At 33.4% G+C, this 21,341-nt stretch overlaps 1 protein-coding gene across 2 annotated transcripts in view; it reads left to right on the forward strand.

The window, feature by feature from the left end:
- LOC143064687 (uncharacterized) overlaps positions 1-21,341 on the forward strand; it is a 70,500-nt gene that overhangs the window by 37,673 nt on the left and 11,486 nt on the right. For both annotated transcript variants that reach the window (XM_076237708.1, XM_076237706.1), the window contains exon 4: positions 20,200-20,261. In XM_076237708.1, the coding sequence (XP_076093823.1) occupies positions 20,200-20,261 (62 nt within the window). The remainder of the gene's footprint in view (positions 1-20,199; positions 20,262-21,341) is intronic.

Genomic DNA, 21,341 nt, shown 5'->3' on the forward strand with positions numbered 1-21,341 from the left:
TATCAAAATTAAAAAAATTGCGCTATTTACAATTTTATAAAATTTGGGTCACATAAGGCCAACTAAAATTAATTAGTAGATTTTCATCCAAATTTTTGAAAAAAATGGGGCGGGTGGGAGGATTTTATTTTTTAAATTTTATTTCATATGAAACCCTCGTCATGAGTTTTTCATACCGCGGGGTATATGCTAGTGGGAAACAAGCTTGTATAATGTATATACATGCTGTATAAGGAATCCTACACTATTTTTCAAACTCTTAAATAAAAATCCCTGATTGGCAACCACTGTTATACATGCAATTGCCGCTTTAGAAACCTATTTATAGTAGACATCAAAAAGAAGAGAAATGCTCTCTTCAGTCTTCAGTTAGACTACTAGTATACCTACACCACATTTATTTTTGCTTTCTAAGCAATGGTTTGTAGTCGTCATAAAATCAATTAAATGTTTTGGTACAATTGTATGCAACACAAGTATTACGAGTACAGAATAAAATGTAAACTCAGCGTTGAAAGAAATTATGATGTAAAACATGAACTTAACCAAAAAATTAGTTGTGGCTTAATGATTAAATTGATGGAAGGGACAGTAACAGAGGGTGTTTGCTGTTTGTCAACAAAAACAAAAGCCATGGGTGAATAGAAGGGCTTGTTATAATTAAAATGCGTGTTTGTCGACATTTTTTTCCCAATATACGGTCATAATTCAAACAAGTTCGTGCTTGTGTCAATTTCTTTAATCCAGTCATGTTTTTTGTACCAATTTGTTCTACGATTCTTGCGCTTTGGATATCATTCACAGTCCAAATTTCCTGACACAAAGTCATTGTATAAATAAAGAAAAAAACACGATTTTCGATTCACTTGTGACTACCGGTGACTACCGCAATTTGCGTTCAAGGACAAGGCGTTTTACTCGTAACTCGAATATTTCATGCCCTACTCGTTATCAATCTCTATTCTCGGTAGATGATGTTGTCATCATAGAACAGCAGAATATTTCGACTTAATCATTTTCGATGGGATTACTCCGGCGAAGAAATACAAAAATGAAATTTGAAACTGGAAGTTTCGAATGAAACGAAATTATCGATGGTTCCTGGTAACGGACATGACCAAAATCCGGAAATCGTATTTTTGTTAAATAAAAAAAATCGGGGCGGGACGATTTCAGAGGGGCGGGCGGGGATGAAAATCTAGCAATTAATTTTAATTGGCCTAATCTCCTTGCAAAATGAAACAAATTGCTGTTTTAAAAAATAGGGGTCCATGCACTCGTTTTCAAATTAAATCAGTTTGAATGATAAAAATCATTCGAAAAATGTATCTTTTCCCGATATGTCAGAGTTTGACGTCGCGAAAATAACATTTTACGTTAGCAACGTCATTACCTTCACTGTAACTGTATCGTATGCCCTTAACAATAGCAATACTACCTCAAGATCTTTGCTCTAACAATTATATTTGCAAAATTTATGTTAGATTTCTATGGGTTTATGCAAATTTAGGAATAATTTATATTTGTAGCAATGTTTCTATAATAATGTTTTAAAATAAAATATTTTGCAATATTGTAGGATCAAAAGATGTCGCAAACAAAAAAAAATCAAAAATAACAATAAAAGGAATAAATGTTAGATATTTTGGATAACAGAATATCCTTTATATATTATATATATATAACTCTAACTGGACTTGACTGAAGTATAGTTATGAGCAGTTCGGTCTACAAAAGATAAAGCTCAGGTACATTTGTAATGCACAGGTTTAAAAAAATTATGACGTCTTGCTATTTTAATTATTTGCTTTGACGCCGTTGCAGGAAAAAATCTTGCAAGGCTATTTTGATTTTTGCTTTGACACTGTTGCAGGAAAACATCTTTCATTGTTTGATTTGAAGTTGTTGCAGGAAAACATTATTTAGCCTAGCAAAATGCCAGATAGAGAAGGGGGTCAATAATAATAACATGCATAATAAAAGGGGGGGGGGGCAGTGATTTATAATGAAGACAAAAACAGCACTACCTATACATCATTAAAGGCATTAAAGTAGATGAGCTGTGTTGGTGTATTATTTTGATGTCAGTAAAAATGTACATTCATTTGTACAGTTGTACACAATGTACTTTCACAATATCATGATGCTGGTTAACATTGGGCTGAGCATTTGAAAAGATTACCATCCATGCATTGTCCCTTTCCACATCGGCAAAGGCAAATCTATAGAGTTTTCTATGGAACATGGCTAGTTAAAATTGATCTAAAACTATTTCAAAACACATGGTTTAACGATTTCACTTCAGTATATTCACAGGAAGGAAGTATCAGATTATTATGACAACTGGATCCCCTCCCAATTTAGGCCTGGTAAATTGCGTTTCATCTGAGAACCACATTGATTTTTAAAGACAAAAAAGTATCACAATTCCCTTATTTAGCGGTTTGAGATTTCTTCAATACACTTTATCACCAATGTTTTACGTTTGTAAACATGTTTGAACATTAATCTAGGCCAATTGAAGAACTTTATTCATTTTTCGCAAGCCACCCCCATTTTCGCTCCAGAACGCCATTTTTGTTGTAATCAACTCAAAGAAACGTAAAAAAATAAGAAAACTAATGCATCAATCACTACGAAATTTACTCAATACACGAAGAAATCATATATCTATCAGAAAATATAAATTTTATCACTCATCTCCGTTTTTTGAGAAAGGAGTATAAAAATAGAAAATGATGATAGGACCGCCCAATTCTCAGATCTGCAGTGACATCACAACATGTAACTGACCAATCAATGATTAGCATATGTGTTATATAAACAATGTGGAGAGGTGATGCAGATAAGAATCCTCTAGATTTTCCATAGACTTCAATGCAATTAATTTAATTGATATATATTGACACAAGTTGAATCTAGTAATTTTACCCACTTAAAATATTGTTAAAGACACTATATTACATCTCCATTTTGATTTTTATAAAACTATATCCTCTGGTTAAAAAATAATCAACAATATAAATAATCAGTTATCACCTTCAAATAGATGAAAAATCTAGAGGAATCCTATCTGCATCACCCCTTGAAAAATTTAGATGCCAGGATGTCCGGATCTGAGAATAGGCGGGATAGGGTGAGGTCACTTCGGTCAATATGCAAATTAATTCTATGGAGCCGTGTATTCTTACTGCGATCGTAAAAGTTATTAATTACACCAGAACCATTTTAAACTTCTTATTTCAAGCATAAAATTTGATAGATATGGATTGTAATACTTACATATCGGGTGTCAATTTGTTTAGGTGATGCAAATGTCCGCCATTAATCAAGGCACATTGAGCATTTTCCAGATGCATCACGGGTAATCACACAAAATCTCGCGCTGCATAAGACATTATACTACAGTCTATGCAAAAGTTCACGAGATTCCAATCCTTCTTACTATACAAATCCTTGGTATCATCAGCAAGCAGTAGTTTGCAGTTTCATTTGTTGAAAATTTGTTTTTATTTAAAAAGCTTTCCAATATCTGGAATCTCCATACTACAATTTAATTATTCACACATACGTGTATATATATATATATATATATATATAATATATAAGTGTCTAAGAATGTAACTTTAACACACTAATGAGTGTTATAAAATTAGTTGTTATATTTTATATATTATTCACGCAATATTTCGCTAAACAAATTAGCTTCATCGGGCGTGTGCATCTATCTAGGTGAAATCGGATGCATGACAAAAAAATATCTTTGTAGCTTGACGTTTTTGTGTAAAAGTTTAAAATATTGATTGATGGGGTATATACAAGATATTTTTGCCGTTTATTGTACATAATAATTTTAAAATCTAAACAAATAGTTGTTTTAGTTAAATAGAATGAAATTCATGATTTATTCCTTTGGTTTTGGGTAGAACTGTTTTTCATCCCTCTCATTAAGTCCATCAGGTTCAAGAGTACGTAGCTGATGCATCCAGAACCTTTCTCTCTGTTTTCTCCTCTCGGAGTCCCAATTTTGATTTACCTCAATTATTTGAAAGGTGATATTCTCAAAAGTATGTCCTGTTCTTAAGAGGTGTCTCGTAATTGGACAGTTTCTTCCTTTTGTATAGAACGACCGGTGATTGTTAAGTCTGATGTTGAATGTAGTTTCTGTTTCACCAACATACTGCAGCTTGCAAGTTCCACAAGTAAGAATATAAATACTATTTTCCGTTTTGCAATTAGATGTAACATAGATGTTGTATCGCTGCTTTGTTACTGTGCTGCTAAAAGAGTGGTCAGTGTTGGCGGCTTTACAGCACTTACAATTGCTTCTACCGCATTGTTTGTAACACCCAAATTTAGAAGTTTCTTGTTTCTTTACTTTTGATGTCACAAGTATGTCTTTGAGATTTTTGGGTCTGCGATAGGCAATAACAGGAGGTGATGGAAAAATTTCTTTTAAGGAAGAGTCATTTTCGATAAGACGCCAGTGCTTTCGGATAGTAGATGAAATATTTGTCAAATCGGGATGGAAGGTTACAACAAACGGAATTCTATCTGCACGGGTCGTCTTATCTTTGTATTCCATGAGGCTAGCTCGATCTTTTTCTTGGGCTTTATCAAAAGCGTCTGTGATGTTTTTGGTTTTATATCCTCTTGATTTCAGCTGTGTTTTTAGTTGTCCCAAACGATAGTTAAGTTTGGATTCCGAGGAGCAAATTCGCTTTAGTCTGATGGCTTGACTGTAAGGTATACTCCTGGAGCAGTGTTTCGGGTGACAACTTTTTGGAGAAAGGAACTGGTGTTTATCAGTTTTCTTTGTGTGGAGATCAGTTGTCATGATCCCGTTTTTTACAAATGTGGTGGTGTCGAGAAAAGCAATTTTCTCGCTTGAAAATTCAGATGTAAATTTAATTGAGTGATGGAACTGATTACAATGATCTAAGAAATCTTGCAAATGTTCTGCAGTATCGTTCCATTTCATGTCAATATCATCAATAAAACGGAGCCATGACAAGGGTTTGTATGGCACACTTAAAAGGATGCGTTCTTCGAGATCCCCCATAAAAATGTTGGCAAAAGAAGGTGTTGATTGGCTATTTATGGCTTCAATATAATTCTATTGTCTATTCTAATGTCTTTACTAAACTATAAACTAAACCCACCAAGTAACATGTACCTGAAAATAATATAAACAAAACAATAGAAAACACAGTAGTTAACAATCTAATCCTTTTCTCTTTTCACTAGAAATGTTAATGTCCAAATAAAAAAGAAAATGAAGGCAATTAAAATGTCATAGTATCAAGTATTTATCTGATCTTTCTTCTCCTTTTTTTTTATTGTCAGTTGCACTAATTACAAAAGGCTTGAATTCAAAAGTCCTTTTTCAAAACAACGTAAAATGTCTTGTCCAGAAGCACCATGCTTTGTAAGAACATTGGCGATTTGTTCATTTGTCTGAATCCATTTTACGTCTTTAAGCTCTCCACCTTGAAGTAATTGCTTTATTGCATTGATCTCCACCCTCAATCTCTTTTCTCCAACAGGTTTATCAGAGTATATTGCATGATAAAGGTCTTTGTTGTCAATGAAACAATCTACTGGAGTATGCATCAAATCGTTCTCATTATGCATTAATTCCTTAAACAGAGCTGCTAAAGATATAACACAGTCCACACCATCAGCTAAGGCCAAGGCTTCACTTGCTAAAGTACTACGTACAACTCTTCTTAATTTCTTAGACTGCCAAGTGATTGGGTTCACTTTACCATCATCGCCCATCAAAAACACAACATAACCACCCTGACTTCCACCATCTGGAAGATTTCCAAATGATGCATCACTGAACAAAATAAATTTCACATCATGTCCAAGATTCTGGAATTGCAGTGAAACGGGATCGTTTTGCACCTTCCTAATTATTTTATTGACTTTCTTTAGATCTTCAATAGTGCTAGACTTAATTTTTGATGAAATAGCAGCAACATCAAACGCAATGTCTGGACGTGTTTGTCTTGCTAACCATAATAATTGTCCTATTTTTGACCTCAATAGTGTCTGTTCTGATGATGAAAGAGGAGATGTTTTAACTCTGTCTTTATCTATTAAAACAGTCTTTAACATTCTGACATAGTCTTGCTGGCTGAGAACAATAGTTTCATTTTCTTGGCTGAGGTCAAGACCTAAATATTTGAAAGACTCACAGGATTCTTTCCCTACCTTGAACATATCCCTAATTCTGGACACAACACTTTTCTCAAAGGTACTGGATCCTGCCCAAAGAAAGTCATCTACATGAACTGCTAGGACACCAGTCAAACCTTTTTCATTATACCAATAAAAAACTGCTGAATCAATTTTGGACACTGTTCCTCCACAATCTAGCAATGTTGCTTTAACTTTTTCATACCACTTTAAGGATGCATCAACAAGACCATATACACATTTGTTAAGGCGCCAGACTTTACCAGTTGCTTTAACTTCTTTAGGAGGTCTCAAGTAGACTTCTCTTTGCATTTTCTCTCCTTGAAGAAAAGCAGTTTTAATGTCCACAGAATTAATTGACCATCTTTTACTAGCAATAATTGATAAAATTAGTCGTAGAGACTGCTTTTCACATGTTGGTGAATTCTTTGGTATCTCATCTAGACTGTCTTCTTCAAAACCTTTTGCTACCAATCTAGCTTTTCTATGAAATTCGTTCTCTAATTCTTTCATAGTGTAAACCCATCTTGTTGAAATACAGTTTTGACCATTGTCTTCAACTTCTTCAAAAACATTGTGCTTTCTCCAGTTATCCAGTTCTGCCTCTCTAGCCTCAGTAAAATCAATATCACTTAAAAGTACATCTTCATTCAAGTCATCTGACTGGTTAACAACTTTCAAATCATTGACTGTTCTTAGATCAATTGATATCTGATCACCTCTCATATTTTCTGGCTGATTGTATTCTATATTATACCAGCTCTTTTTAACAGTTGTAGCCTTTCCTGCCCTGCCTAAAATTATTGCTTCTCTTGTGTCATTTTCACCAGGGATTTTAAAATTCACTATCTGATCCTTCTTTAATTTCATACAATCATTTTCCTGGGACTCAGGATTATGTTCCATACTTTCCTCATGTATATCATTATCTGCCTGATTTTCCAAATCAAAACTGTCTCTCCCTTCAGACTCAGGACCATCTTCACCATTCAAACTACCATTCAAGCTACCAGCATGACTATCATCTTGATCAGCACTTTCGTCTGCAGATTCTTCAACATTTTCTTGATTTTCATCATTCTCAGTATCATTTTGATGAGGCTCTTCATCGTCACTCTCATAGTATACTAAGTCATGATCTGGTTCAGTGTTGTTATATGTTGCAGCTTGAGGCTTACGCACAGGAGTTGACTTTGCTGTATGCTTATGAATAATCTTTTGTTTTCTTTCAACATCAATGTCTCTTTTTATTCTACTTTCATGTACACGCACATATGTACCTCCATATCTTACAAAAACAACTACGTTATCTTGACCAATTACCCAGCCTGGTCCTTTCCACTGATTGTCTCGTAGGAAGAAAACTTTGTCACCATTTTTGAATTTTTCTCCTGAAGGCCGGATTTGCTTACGTAGTGCCCTTCTTACTTTCTCAGAGGATTCTGCGGCAATAAATGCTTTTCTAGCTTCATGTAGGCCAACTAAATGCTTTCCCATAACATTACTAATTGTTGTACCTTCTAATGCAGGAGGCTTGTTAACTATAGACGATGGCATGTTTGGGTTCCTTCCAAAAACTATTTGATATGGACTGTAGCCATAGACATTCAACAAACTGTTCTTAGCATGAACTGCCCAACTGACGGAAGTCTCCCATGAAAGGTTAGAGCTTTCTCTCATTTTATTGATTGTTTCTGTAAGCGTTGCGTTGTGTCTTTCCACTACACCATTGGACCAAGGACTATATCCTGCTGTTGTTTTAACTGACATGTTCAAATTTTCTGCCATGTCTCTAAATATCTGTGAATTAAATTCACCTCCATTATCTGTGTAAACACCAACTTCAGGTGCACCATAAACGCCAACCCATATCTGCATGAACTTATCTACAATGGCTTTAGAGTCCTTTCTTCTGATGATTGCAGCTGCACTCAATCTGCTAAATAAGTCAATAACATGTAGATAATAAAAGTTATGGTCAATTTCATGAAGGTCCATTGCCACAATTTGATTGAAATCATTTGCATGTGAAAAGGCAACCACTGGTTTAGCTTTTGGATGCTTGAACTTATGGCAAATTAAACACTTTGTGCAGATATCTTTAAGAATGGTCTTTGTTTCAGAATCAACAGAACCAGTACTTTGCAACAGGGATAAAAGTTTATCTGATGATGCATGTCCAAACTGCTTATGCAACTTTAAAAGAATCTCCTTTTTCTTCTTAAAAGATAATTTTGTGTCAATAATCAAAACCTCCTCACTCTCATTCTTATTTCTGTTTGTGAATTGCTTGTCTTTAATGTTGATACAGTAATGACCACTTGAAGTTAGGTTTACATCCACTAATTGTCCAAACATGGTAACCTTGTCATTTCTGAGATCTAGGATAGTGCTTGCTCTTTTCAGAGAGGTTTTACTTAACAGTAACGGTATTTCACAATCCACCACTTCTGTTTCAATTGAGCACTTAACTGATCCAATAAGTGCTGGAATTTTCACTTTCTGATATGAATATACTGTTTGTCCATCACCAAATTTGAATGGTACATGACTTTCATTACAAGTAAGTTGATCAAGTCCTGGATCAAGTGATTCTACAAATTCGTATAACCATTTAGAACCACACACTGTCTTGGAACATGCAGTATCAATAACTGCAGCATTGTAGGCTTCTGCGACAAACACTGTTAGAGGCTTAAATTCTTGTGCGGAGGTAAATAATGTTATATTTACAATTTCATTTAACTCATCACTCTCATGTTCTGTTAAATTCACATCTAGCTGCTTGTGAGGACAATCCTTGACCCAATGAAATTTGGAATCACATATTTTACATCTTGAGACATTTCCATTAAAGACTGGATTCATTTTAGTCTTAAGTCTACTAGAGTTGGTTGATCTATCAGCTCGATTACGAGGAAAATTTCTTCTTGAACTTCGACCTCTCTGATAATACCCATCACTGACAAAAGCTGATTCTTCTTTAACAGTTACAACAGAGTCTTGTTCTCCAGGAAAATTTTGAGATTTTGATGCAAATATCCTATTCAAAGCAGATTTCATTGTGTCGAATTTAAGGTCAGAACATGCAGTTAATGCCAGCTGACGATTACTTTGACTTAACCCAGCATTGTCAAGAAGTTTAAAAGCTAGAATTGCATCTGGGAGTACCATTTCATATTTCTTACATTTATTGTATCTCTGCTCAAACTCAATGATATAATCAGACATGCTTACATCATCTATTCTGTGGAACTTATCAAATACAGTATATGCAGCATAAGCCTGATCTATTTTATCCTTCTCAAAAAGCTTGTCCAACTCAGTTATCAGCTTATCTACTCCTTCATCAACATTTAAATCAGTGGGATCTACTTCTAAGGCTACTTCCCTTGGTTTTCCTTGTAGCGACAAAGCTAAAGCCAAACCTCTCTTCTTCTTGTCAAGATCTGTCACGAGTTGCCACATTTTAACTTCATTTTTCCATTGTTGATAACTTTTATCTTTGGTCAAACCTGGTGGGTTCTTGTAACTAGGTGCTGTTGCCATCTTTATAAGCTCTGCTACCACTGTTGATTGGCTATTTATGGCTTCAATATAATTCTATTGTCTATTCTAATGTCTTTACTAAACTATAAACTAAACCCACCAAGTAACATGTACCTGAAAATAATATAAACAAAACAATAGAAAACACAGTAGTTAACAGAAGGTGCCATTTTTGTTCCCATACTAGTTCCGTCAATCTGTAAAAAGTGCTTGTCGTTGAAAATAAAGTTGTTATTTTCAAGCACTAGCTTGAGCAATTGAACTAGACAGTCAGTTTGGGGATGTTTATCCTTTCGAGTATTCCATACTTTTTCACACGCGGCAATTCCTTCATCTTTTGGAATATTTGTGTATAAAGAACACACATCCATTGAAACCAAAATTGTGTTGTTAGGTAAAGGACTTAAGGAATTCATTTTCTTCAAATAGTCAGTCGTATCTTGAATATGAGATGGTAGTTGTTTAACATGTGGTCTGAGGTGGTAATCAACAAATTCTGAAATTTTTTCGGTGGGATGGTCATTAGCTGATACTATAGGTCTCCCTGGGATCCCTTCTTTGTGGAGTTTTGGAAGTAAGTAAAATCGACCGGCTGTACACGTTTCGTCTGGGCGTAGATAATCGTACGTATCGTCATCAATTTGTTTATCTTTATTCATTTCTGAGAGGGCGTCATTAATTTTTTTGCTGATTTCTTTGGTTGGATCACATGCTAGTTCTTTATAAAATTTAGCGTTTGAGAGTTGACGATTTCCTTCTTCGATGTAGTCTGCCTTGTTCATCACTACAACGGCACTTCCTTTGTCAGCTTGTTTGATAACAATTTCGTCACGGTCTTTTAAGTTTATCATGGCTTGACTTTCTGACTTTGAAATATTTCTGACTTGTTTACCACTGATTGAAGATCTGACTTCAGCTTTGACTGATGTAATGAATGATTCCAAATTGTCGTTTTTGCTTTTAGGGGGATTCCATTTACTTTTCTTTTTAAATTTTGGAATGCATATGTCTCCTTCATCACTCTCATAATCAGATTCATTCATTCCGGCTTCTTTTAAATTTTTCTTCTGTTGTCTATTGAAATGTTCTTTCAACCGAAGACGCCTGGCAAATGCTTCTACATCTGTCTCAAGTTGTAAATTGTTGACGGTTGCTGGAGCTGGACAGAAATTAAGGCCTTTACTCAATAGTTTTTCTTCAGAGGTAGTTAGTTCTATTGATGACAGATTGACAACTAACTTATCTTGAACTGTGTGTTTCTGTTTTTTAAAACGTCTTTTCCTCGGTTGTTTTGATTTACTCTCTTTTAACAAGTTTAAAATTTGATCTTCTTCAAAAACGGAACTTTGTTGGTTTAAACGGTCACGTTTGAACTTTTTATTTTGTTTAGCTTTGAAATTTTGTTTCTCTATTCTTTGAATGTCGGTTAGTCTTCTTTGAATTACGTCCATGTCTTCTGGAGTAACAGACAGAGATGTTTTTATATACGTTTCATTTAATTCCGAATTAATTTGTTTGTAGCCGTAGATAGAAAAGGAGAGTAAGAGTTGAAGAAGTCGGAATGAACAATTGAATAAAATATCGTCCCAACGTTTCATAAATCTGATGGACTTTACACCCGGTGTCTGAGGCGTCAATTTGATATTTAAACCTTTTGGTATGGTGTTGTTATCTATGTACGATTTAAGATTAGAAGCATGATGTTCAAGCTGTATTTTCTTTTTCGTTAAACTTCTTAATTAAGGTCTTTCCCCTACATGGGAAAGACCTTATTGTTTTTCTAATGTTTTTTTTTTCTTTTTCTTTTTTTTCTTTTTTTTCTTCCAACATTTTTTTGACATGCCCGCCTCTTGTTTCTGTTGAAGTTATTTAGACCAAATATGGACCATCGCTAGACCTTACCAAGATGTATTATCAAATGACCCTGTTAAGGATTTCATCATCCCCTTTAGGAGTTATCTCCCTTTTATTGATTTTTTTCAACATGGTCCCCCCAAAATGTGTTAAAAGATATCATGACTTTATTTGGACAATAGGTAGATCTCATCATGATGTATTACCATGTGAGGCTGCATAGGATTTCATCGTCCCCTATGAGAGTTATATCCCCTTGAAACAATTTCTTTCCTTTGCATTTTTCTCAAAAAGTATAAGAGATAGAATCGATTTGAAAACGGCAACATGTACAGGAACAAATGGCAATGTTAATGAACATGTACAATCATTTGTTGTTAACCCTTATAAGGAGTTATTCCCCTTGAAAAATTGAACATAATTTTAGAAAAATTGTATTTCCAGAACCAGAAGTCGTAGAGACTTGGGACCTTCACCAATAATCTTTAATTCATGTGACCTTTAATATACAGTCAAGGTCAAAGGTCACTGAGTGCAAAAAAAAATTACGCTGCAATTTCAAGCTTACATATTAGGAAAACGATAAGACTTTGCTGCATAAATACAGCGTATAAAATGTTCCTCTCGACGAGCTCTACATTTTATATAATAAGCCCAAAAATGTCCGACTGTCTGTTCAAAAGTTACAACGGGATGATTCTTAAAAGTATAGTATTTTGTGTATATCTTTTTAAAGGTAACAGATATCAATCTACTATAAACTGCAAAGATGATCAGTAATTCAAGACCTTCAATTTGAGGTCAATGTCAGGTCATGATGAAATTTCACCTTGACCTTCACATTATACTATGACCTTGACCTTGTGATATTTGAAAGGCTAAGTGGTCCTGAGTTGAATGGTGGTAATCCCATGTCTCTACGACTTCTGGTTCTCAAGTTTGGTATTGCATCATATATTTGATGATTAATTGTGACCTTGGTGAACTTTGAAATTGTCCCAATTCTTTTTCTATAATGTTGTCCTTTAACTGTAAACATTTACCATTTAACAGATTTGAGATATCTATTGTCGTTTTAGAGATAATGCAGTTTGAAATTTTGCGAGCGGCGGCATGTATTTCTGAATCAACAAAAGCTTACCACTTAAAATGTTTCAGAAATTGAAGAGGTTAACATAGTTATATGTTTGACCAAATACCAAAAACATTCCATTGAAAAAAACATCAAAAAATCATTTTGAAATTTTCATGTTTTGCATTGACTTTGTAAATTTCATAACTTCTATTTATATCGTTGATATTGCATCATTTTTGGCACTTTGTTAAATGGGGTCATCTGATATATCAAATTGAAGGTCTCATCAAACTCTACTTAAAAATGAAAATTTTAAACCTCTTTTTCATCCCAGGCGAAAGGGTGGGGTCATTTAGTGCAAAAATTCAAATTTCTCAGATGGTAAGGTTGTCGCATATCAAATGAAAGAACATAAAGCGTACATTTCAAATTTCAAATTGACGTCCCCCAAAAATTGGTTGGATGGGGTCATTGAGTGCAAAAAATAAATTTTCTTTTACTATAGGGTTGTTGTATATCAAATGAAAGGTCATGATGTGTACATTTGAAATATCAAATTCCCGACCTTCAAAAAATTGTTGGATAGGGTTATTAAGTGCAAAAATCAAACTTTCAAGAACATGGTGTTGTCGCATATCAAACGGAAGCTCATCTACTCTGTTCCATATATCATACTTCCGATCTAAAAAATGTAGGCGGATGAGGTCATTAAGTGATAAAAGCGAAAAGTTTCAGAAGGTATGCTTGTCGTATATCAAACGAAAGGTCATACAAAGAACATTACGTAAACATCACTTTTACAGGAAAGACCTTTCAATTGTTTTACAAACAATTGAGATACTAGTTTATTAAAATATGTTTTGTTTTCCATGATCTTGCAAGGAAATAGATATGAGCAGATTACACAAAATAAGATGTGTAATGCGTGTTGCCTATGAAAATAGTATATAGTGTCTAAAAATAGCAACAATCAACATTCAATCTATCTAGGTGTGGATCAGTTTGTAAATAAACTGATGCAGTTACTGAATTAAATTATATAAGTGTCTAAGAATGTAACTTTAACACACTAATGAGTGTTAAGCTAATTTGTTTAGCGAAATATTGCATGAATAATATATAAAATATAACAACTAATTTTATAACACTCATTAGTGTGTTAAAGTTACATTCTTAGACACTTATATAATTTAATTCAGTAACTGCATCAGTTTATTTACAAACTGATCCACACCTAGATAGATTGAATGTTGATTGTTGCTATTTTTAGACACTATATATATAATATATATATATATATATAAAAAAAAATTATTAAAAGATAATAACAGTTTCAATGCATCACTTTTTTACTAGTACTTTCACTGCTTCCGCAGATCTTCAGGTAATGTGACTTGTATATAAATAAAACAATTGTTCCCCAGATCTTCAGGTAATGTGACTTGTATATAAATAAAACAATTGTTTTATTTATATACAAGTCACATTACCTGAAGATCTGCGGAAGCAGTGAAAGTACTAGTAAAAAAGTTATGCATTGAAACCGTTTTTATCTTTTAATAATTTTCTTATATGTTACCAGCATACGGACTTTACTTTACTTTTTCTTATATATATATATATATATATATATATATATATATATATATATATATATATATATATATATATATATATATATATATATATATATGTGATATAAAAAAATTCTTAAATTACCCACCTATATTGAACTTTTAAATCAAAAAGAAGCAAATTTAAACAAATAAAAGATATTAACTTGACCATTTATGCTTTCTCTAATAAAGAATTCAATTTCTTTTGTTGTATTTCAACTTGATATCAGCCTGAAAAGATAACATTTGATCAGCTACCGTAGTTTATTTTAGTAAAAATCATGATTTCATAGAGAACTTCTTTCATGTGCTACGTCTATTTTTTGTTCTTTAGATTTAGGGCAGAAACCTGAGTTATCCATCACACTATGGTTTTTCTTCTGTCACGTTAAAGAAAGGATACCAGCTGTTACAATTTAAGATAAAAGTCTGCAAAATATAGCATTGTCCAATCAAATATCATACTGAAAAAAATCTACAGTATCTGTCACAACTCTTATTGCACCAGTTAAAATCAATACTATCATTGAAAAATTCAGAACAGGAAGTGAAAAATCTTTATGAGTACTCCTTCTACAAGGATTTTAGTAAAATCGTCTTTCTTTAAAATCAAGATCAATCTACTCTAAAAATTTGACAACCCTTTTTAGCTCACCTGGCCCAAAGGGCCAAGTGAGCTTTTCCCATCACTTGGCGTCCGGCGTCTGGCGTCCGGCGTCTGTCGTCGTCCGGCGTCGTTAACTTTTACAAAAATCTTCTCCTCTGAAACTACTGGGCCAAATTTAACCAAACTTGACCACAATCATCATTGGGGTATCTAGTTTAAAGAATGTGTTCGGTGAACCAGCCAACCAACCAAGATGGCCGCCATGGCTAAAAATAGAACATAGGGGTAAAATGCAGTTTTTGGCTTATAACTCAAAAACCAAAGCATTTAGAGCAAATCTGACATGGGGGTAAAATTGTTTATCAGGTCAAGACCTATCTGCCCTGAAATTTTCAGATGAATAGGACAACCCGTTGTTGGGTTGCTGCCCCTAAATTGGTAATTTTAAGGAAATTTTACTGTTTTTGCTTATTATCTTGAATACTATTATAGATAGAGATAAACTGTAAACAGCAATAATGTTCAGCAAAGTAAGAGCTACAAATAAGTCAAATGACCAAAATGGTCAGTTGACCCATTAAGGAGTTATTACCCTTTATAATCAATTTTTAACCATTTTTCTAAAATTTAAGTATTCTTTTAAAAAATCTTCTACTCTGAAACTACTGGGCCATATTTAACCAAACTTGGCCACAATCATCATTTGGGTATCTTGTTTTAAAAATGTGTGGCGTGACCCTGCCAACCAACCAAGATGGCCGCCATGGCTAAAAATAGTACATAGGGGCGAAATGTAGATTTTGGCTTATATCTCTGAAACCAAAGCATTTAGAGCAAATCTTTCAGGGGATAAATTGTTTATCAGGTCAAGATTTATCTGCCCTGAAATTTTCAGACAAAACAGACAACCTGTTGTTGGGTTGCTGCCCCAGAATTAGTAATTTTAAGGAAATTTTGCTGTTTTTTGTTATTATCTTGAATATTATTATAGATAGAGATAAACTGTAAACAGCAATAATGTTCAGGAAAGTAAGATCTATAAATAAGTCAAATGACCAAAATTGTCAGTTTACCCCTTAAGGAGTTATTGCCCTTTATAGTCATTTTTTAACAATTTTCATAAATTTTTGTAAATTTTTGTAAATTTTTAGAATATATTTTCCACTGTAATTACTTGGCCAAGTTCATTATAGATAGAGATAATTGTAGCAACAAGAATGTACAGTAAAGTAAGATCTACAAACACATCACGATCACCAAAACACAATTTCGTCGTGAATTTATCTGTGTCCATTGTTTAATATGCACCAAGGTGAGCGACACAGGCTCTTGAGAGCCTCTAGTTAAGTAATTTTAAGGAAATTTTGTTGTTTTTGGTTATTATCTTGAATATTATTATGGATAGAGATAAACTGTAAACAGCAATAATGTTCAGCAAAGTAAGATCTCCAAATAAGTCAACATGACCCTTTTAAGGAGTTATTGATTGCCCTTTTATAGTAAATTTTTAACAGTTTTTCGTAAATTTGGTAAATCTTTTACAAAAATCTTCTCCTGAAACAACTGAGATGAATTTAACCAAAGTTGTCGAAAAAGCGAGACTAAGCAATCCTACATTCCGTCGTCGTCCACAAATATTCACTCTGTGGTTAAAGTTTTTGAAATTTTAATAACTTTCTTAAACTATACTGAATTTCTACCAAACTTGGACAGAAGCTTGTTTATGATCATAAGAAAGTATCCAGAAGTAAATTTTGTAAAAATAAAATTCCATTTTTTCCGTATTTTACTTATAAATGGACTTAGTTTTTCTGCGAGGAAACATTACATTCACTCTGTGGTTAAAGTTTTTAAAATTTTAATAACTTTCATAAACTATCCTTGATTTGTACCAAACTTGGACAGAAGCTTGTTTATGATCATAAGATAGTATCAAGAAGAAAATTTTGTAAAAATAAATTTCCACTTTTCCGTATTTTACTAATAAATGGACTTAGTTTTTTTGCCAGAAACAAAACATTCACTCTGTGGTTAAAATTTTTGAAATTTTTATAATGTTCTTAAACTATGCTGGATTTCTACCAAACTTAGACAAAAGCTTGTTTCTGATCATAAGATATTATTCAGAAGTAAATTTTGTAAAAAAAAAATTCACTTTTTCCGTATTTTACTTATAAATGGACTTAGTTTTTCTTCCAGTTAACATTACATACAGTCTGCAATTAAAGTTTATAAAACATTTATTAGATTCATAAACTATCCTGGATTTTTTACCAAACTTGGAAGCTTCTTTCAATCAAAAGACAGTATCGAGAGGGAAATTTTTATTGATGTTTTTCCTCATTTTTGTTGAGTCTGCGATTAACAGCAAAAGTAGGCGAGACACTGGGTTCCGTGGAACCCTTACGAATTTTTAGGGTATGTAGTTTAAAAATTGTGTCTGATGACCCCGTCCGCGAACCAAGATGGCCGACATGGCTAATAATAGTACATAGGGTAAAATGCAATATCTAAACTCAAAGCAGTTACTGCCCCTGAAATGTTGATTTGTGCTTTTTTTTGCAGTTTTGTCTGTTATCCAAAAAACATAAAAAGCTAGGTAACTAAAATATATATGTTGCAAAATTGATCAGCTACACAGAAAGTAACCATTGAATATGCATATATACAAGTTTTGTCCATGGCAACAGACATTGTGATTTCTTCAATAATATACAAAAAACTCACACATTTCCCCTCACAATCTTCTTTTTATCAATTTTTATTAAACTTTGAAGCGTACAAAAAATCTTAAAATGTCTGATGTTAAAGTTTGTCACCAGAAAAGGACATTTGACGTCTAACTGGACAGTGCCAAGGACTAGATCAACATTTCAGAGAATTTTTAATTTTACACATTGAGAGTGTTGACCATAAAGAAATAAGTTTAGCAACTTGAGAAAATTGGATATCGCTTGATATTAACTCTTGTTTTTTAATTTTAATAGTAATAATAAACTCACTGAAGGCTGGTTAATTATTATACAAATGTATTGAAATTAAACAACTCTAGTTAATATCAAGCGATATCCCATTCTTATCTATAAATATCCTATTTTAAAAGTTTTTTAATAATCAAAATAAAACATTCATTGTAATCTTAGACATCACTGAAACCATTAATATATTAAACCATCTTAGAAAGAGCTATTATAGAATATTGCCATCAAGGAAAGGAACTTTATGATAGGATCACACCCATCTTATAGATTCACCTGAAATTGATATCAAAACAAAAGTAATCAATAAAGAATATTTTAAGTAGTATGTGTTCTGGTTCTATGATTCAATGATATTTTTATGCTTCATTTAAGGGCATTATGTTTTCTGGTCTGTTTGTTCGTCTGTTGTTCATTTGTCCGTCCATCTGTTCTTTCGTCTGTCCCGCTTCAGAAGTTGAAGTCCAATTAACTTAAAACTTAGTATACATGTTCCTTATGAAATGATCTTTCTAATTTTAATGCCAAATTAAAGTTCTGACCCCAATTTCACAGTCCACTGAACACTGAAAAGGATAGTGCGATAGGGGCATCCATGTACTATGGACACATTCTTGTTTGATACTCAGGCCATAAAAAAGAATAGGTTTGTTTGCCCAAACCCTACCTACCCAGGAAAAAGCTGCCTACTCAAATTCTTTTATTGTCCTGATTTGAAGAAGTTTTTTTTTAATCAGATAGGCATGAATACTAATAAACATCCGATACATAAATTTCTTTAAAAATAAAGAAAAAAGAAAATGCCTACCTACCTACCCACTGTTTCAACCTTGGGTAGGGTTTGGGCAAACCAAAATATTTTTAATTGTGGCCTCGTTTACAGTAATAGATAAACAATGATAAATCATTGATAGACTCGGAGTGTAGTGTTATTTGTTTCAATGATTTGAAGATATTTTTAAAAACTGTCAGTAATAGATCAATAGTAATTGGTTTGTATAATCATTGTTAGAAAGGGAGTGAAGTGTTTAGAGTTTCATTAATTTGAGCACTTTTTAAGAACCTGTTAGTAATATCTAGTCAACAATTATTGGCCATTGTAGTCATTGTTAGACAGAGAGCATTGTGTTAAGTTTCAATGATTGCATGATCTTTACTGGTACTGTCAGTAATTTGTCTATATATATAACGATTGTAAGGCTATGCGGGAAATGTCTATCCATGATGGTCTTTTCAGTTGTTTTCTTAGTAATTTCTCTGTTTATTCCTTGATTGACAAGGATTAAAGTGTTAAGCTCCCATGAATTGGTCTTTTAGATAATGTCAGGGATAGGTCAGCAGTGGTCTATACAGTATTAACTGTTGGACAGGGAGTGTTGTGTTAAATTTCAATGCTATAATGGTCTTTTTAGATCTGTCAGAGATAACTGTCACAGTAATGGTCTCATATAATTTTAAATTGTAACATAAGGATAGAAGAAAGAAAGCTCCCCTTTCTGCTTTCATTTTTATGCCCCACCTACGATAGTAGAGGGGCATTATGTTTTCTGGTCTGTGCGTCCGTTCGTCCGTCTGTTCGTTCGTTCGTCTGTCCGTTCGTTCGTCCGTCCGTTCGTTCGTCCGTCTGTCCCGCTTCAGGTTAAAATTTTTGGTCAAGGTAGTTTTTGATGAAGTTGAAGTCCAATCAACTTGAAACTTAGTATACATGTGCCCTATGATATGATCTTTCTAATTTTAATGCCAAATTAGAGAATTTATTCCAATTTCACGGTCCACTAAACTTAGAAAATGATAGTGCGAGTGGGGCATCCGTGTACTGTGGACACATTCTTGTTTTTCAAGTTTCTGTCTTTTTTTTCGTTCCAGATTTAGACAACTTTATAATTGTCAGATTTAAGTAATATTTTTCATATGATTTACCATTACTTGAGTTTACTTGGATTGATTAATCCACAACTTCACATAATTGTTGGAATTGGTGAACATAAGTCACCATTTAATTTAAATGTTTTTATTGGTTCAGATTGTCATATCATATGCATCACTATGATTGTATAATGTTCTTTTTTTAATTTAAAAAAAAATGTCTTGTTTATTATTTCTAGAGTTATGGGACTTTTAATAGTCCTGATTTCCACACTTCCTATATGACTAGTCTATGGGTATGCATGTTTTTTAACAGAACCATTTTTTTGCTTCTGATAAATGTCTTCAAACTATCCCATTTTATTTTGCAACACAATATGGGCTTAAAATGTGCTCTTGGCACAACTGGTTATTTGTTCTGTTATATTTATGATTTTTGTTTATTTTCAGCTGTTAGAGAAGATAGAATGCCTGGAGGAAGGAACTCGGGGGCTGTTTACAACTTATACAAGGTATACAGGAAAATGATTTCTTTTCCCAAAAGTTTAAGCACATTGTGATTTCTTTTTTTAACAGGATTTTTGTGACAAAAATGTCGGTTATTGATTTGGGGATGTACGGCGGACTGGCGGTCGGGCAGGCGGGCGGGCGGCAATCAAATGTTGTCCGTGCATTAACTCATGAACCGTTCAACCAAAGCTTTTAAAATTTTAATATGTTGTTACTGACAACTAAATGAAGGTCAAGTTCAATAATGGCGATTTTGACTTTTACCGTTCAGGAGTTATGGTTCTTGAAAGATTGAAAAATGGAGTTTCCAGTCGTGTCCGTGCATTTACGCATGAACTGTTCTACTTAAGCTTCCCAAATTTTAATATGTTGTTACTGATGACAAAATGGAGGTCAAGTTCAATAATGGCGATTTTGACTTTTACCGTTCAGGAGTTATTGTTCTTGAAAGATTGAAAAATGGAGTTTCAGCATTTACGCATGAACTGTTCTACCTAAGCTTCCCAAATTTTAATATGTTGTTACTGATGACAAAATGGAGGTCAAGTTCAATAATGACGATTTTGACTTTTACCGTTCAGGAGTTATGGTTCTTGAAAGATTGAAAAATGGTGTTTCCAGTCGTGTCCGTGCATTTACGCATGAACTGTTTAACCAAAGCTTCCCAAATTTTAATATGTTGTTACTGATGACAAAATAGAGGTCAAGTTCAATAATGACGATTTTGACTTTTACCGTTCAGGAGTTATGGTTCTTGAAAGATTGAAAAATGGTGTTTCCAGTCGTGTCCGTGCATTTTCTCATGAACCATTCAACCAAAGCTTTTGAAATTTTTATATGTTGTTACTGATGGCAAATTAGAGGTCAAGTTCAATAATGACGATTTTGACTTTTACCGTTCAGGAGTTATGGTTCTTGAAAGATTGTGAAATGGCGTTTCCATTCACGTTGTTGCATTTAGTCATGAACCATTCAATCTAAGCTTTTCAAATTTTAAGACGTTGATACTGATGACAAAATGGAGGTCAAATTTGATATTGACGATTTTCACTTTCACCATTCATCAGTAATGGTTCTTGTGA

Source organism: Mytilus galloprovincialis, chromosome 2, assembly GCF_965363235.1.
Source record: "Mytilus galloprovincialis chromosome 2, xbMytGall1.hap1.1, whole genome shotgun sequence".
Taxonomy (NCBI): domain Eukaryota; kingdom Metazoa; phylum Mollusca; class Bivalvia; order Mytilida; family Mytilidae; genus Mytilus; species Mytilus galloprovincialis.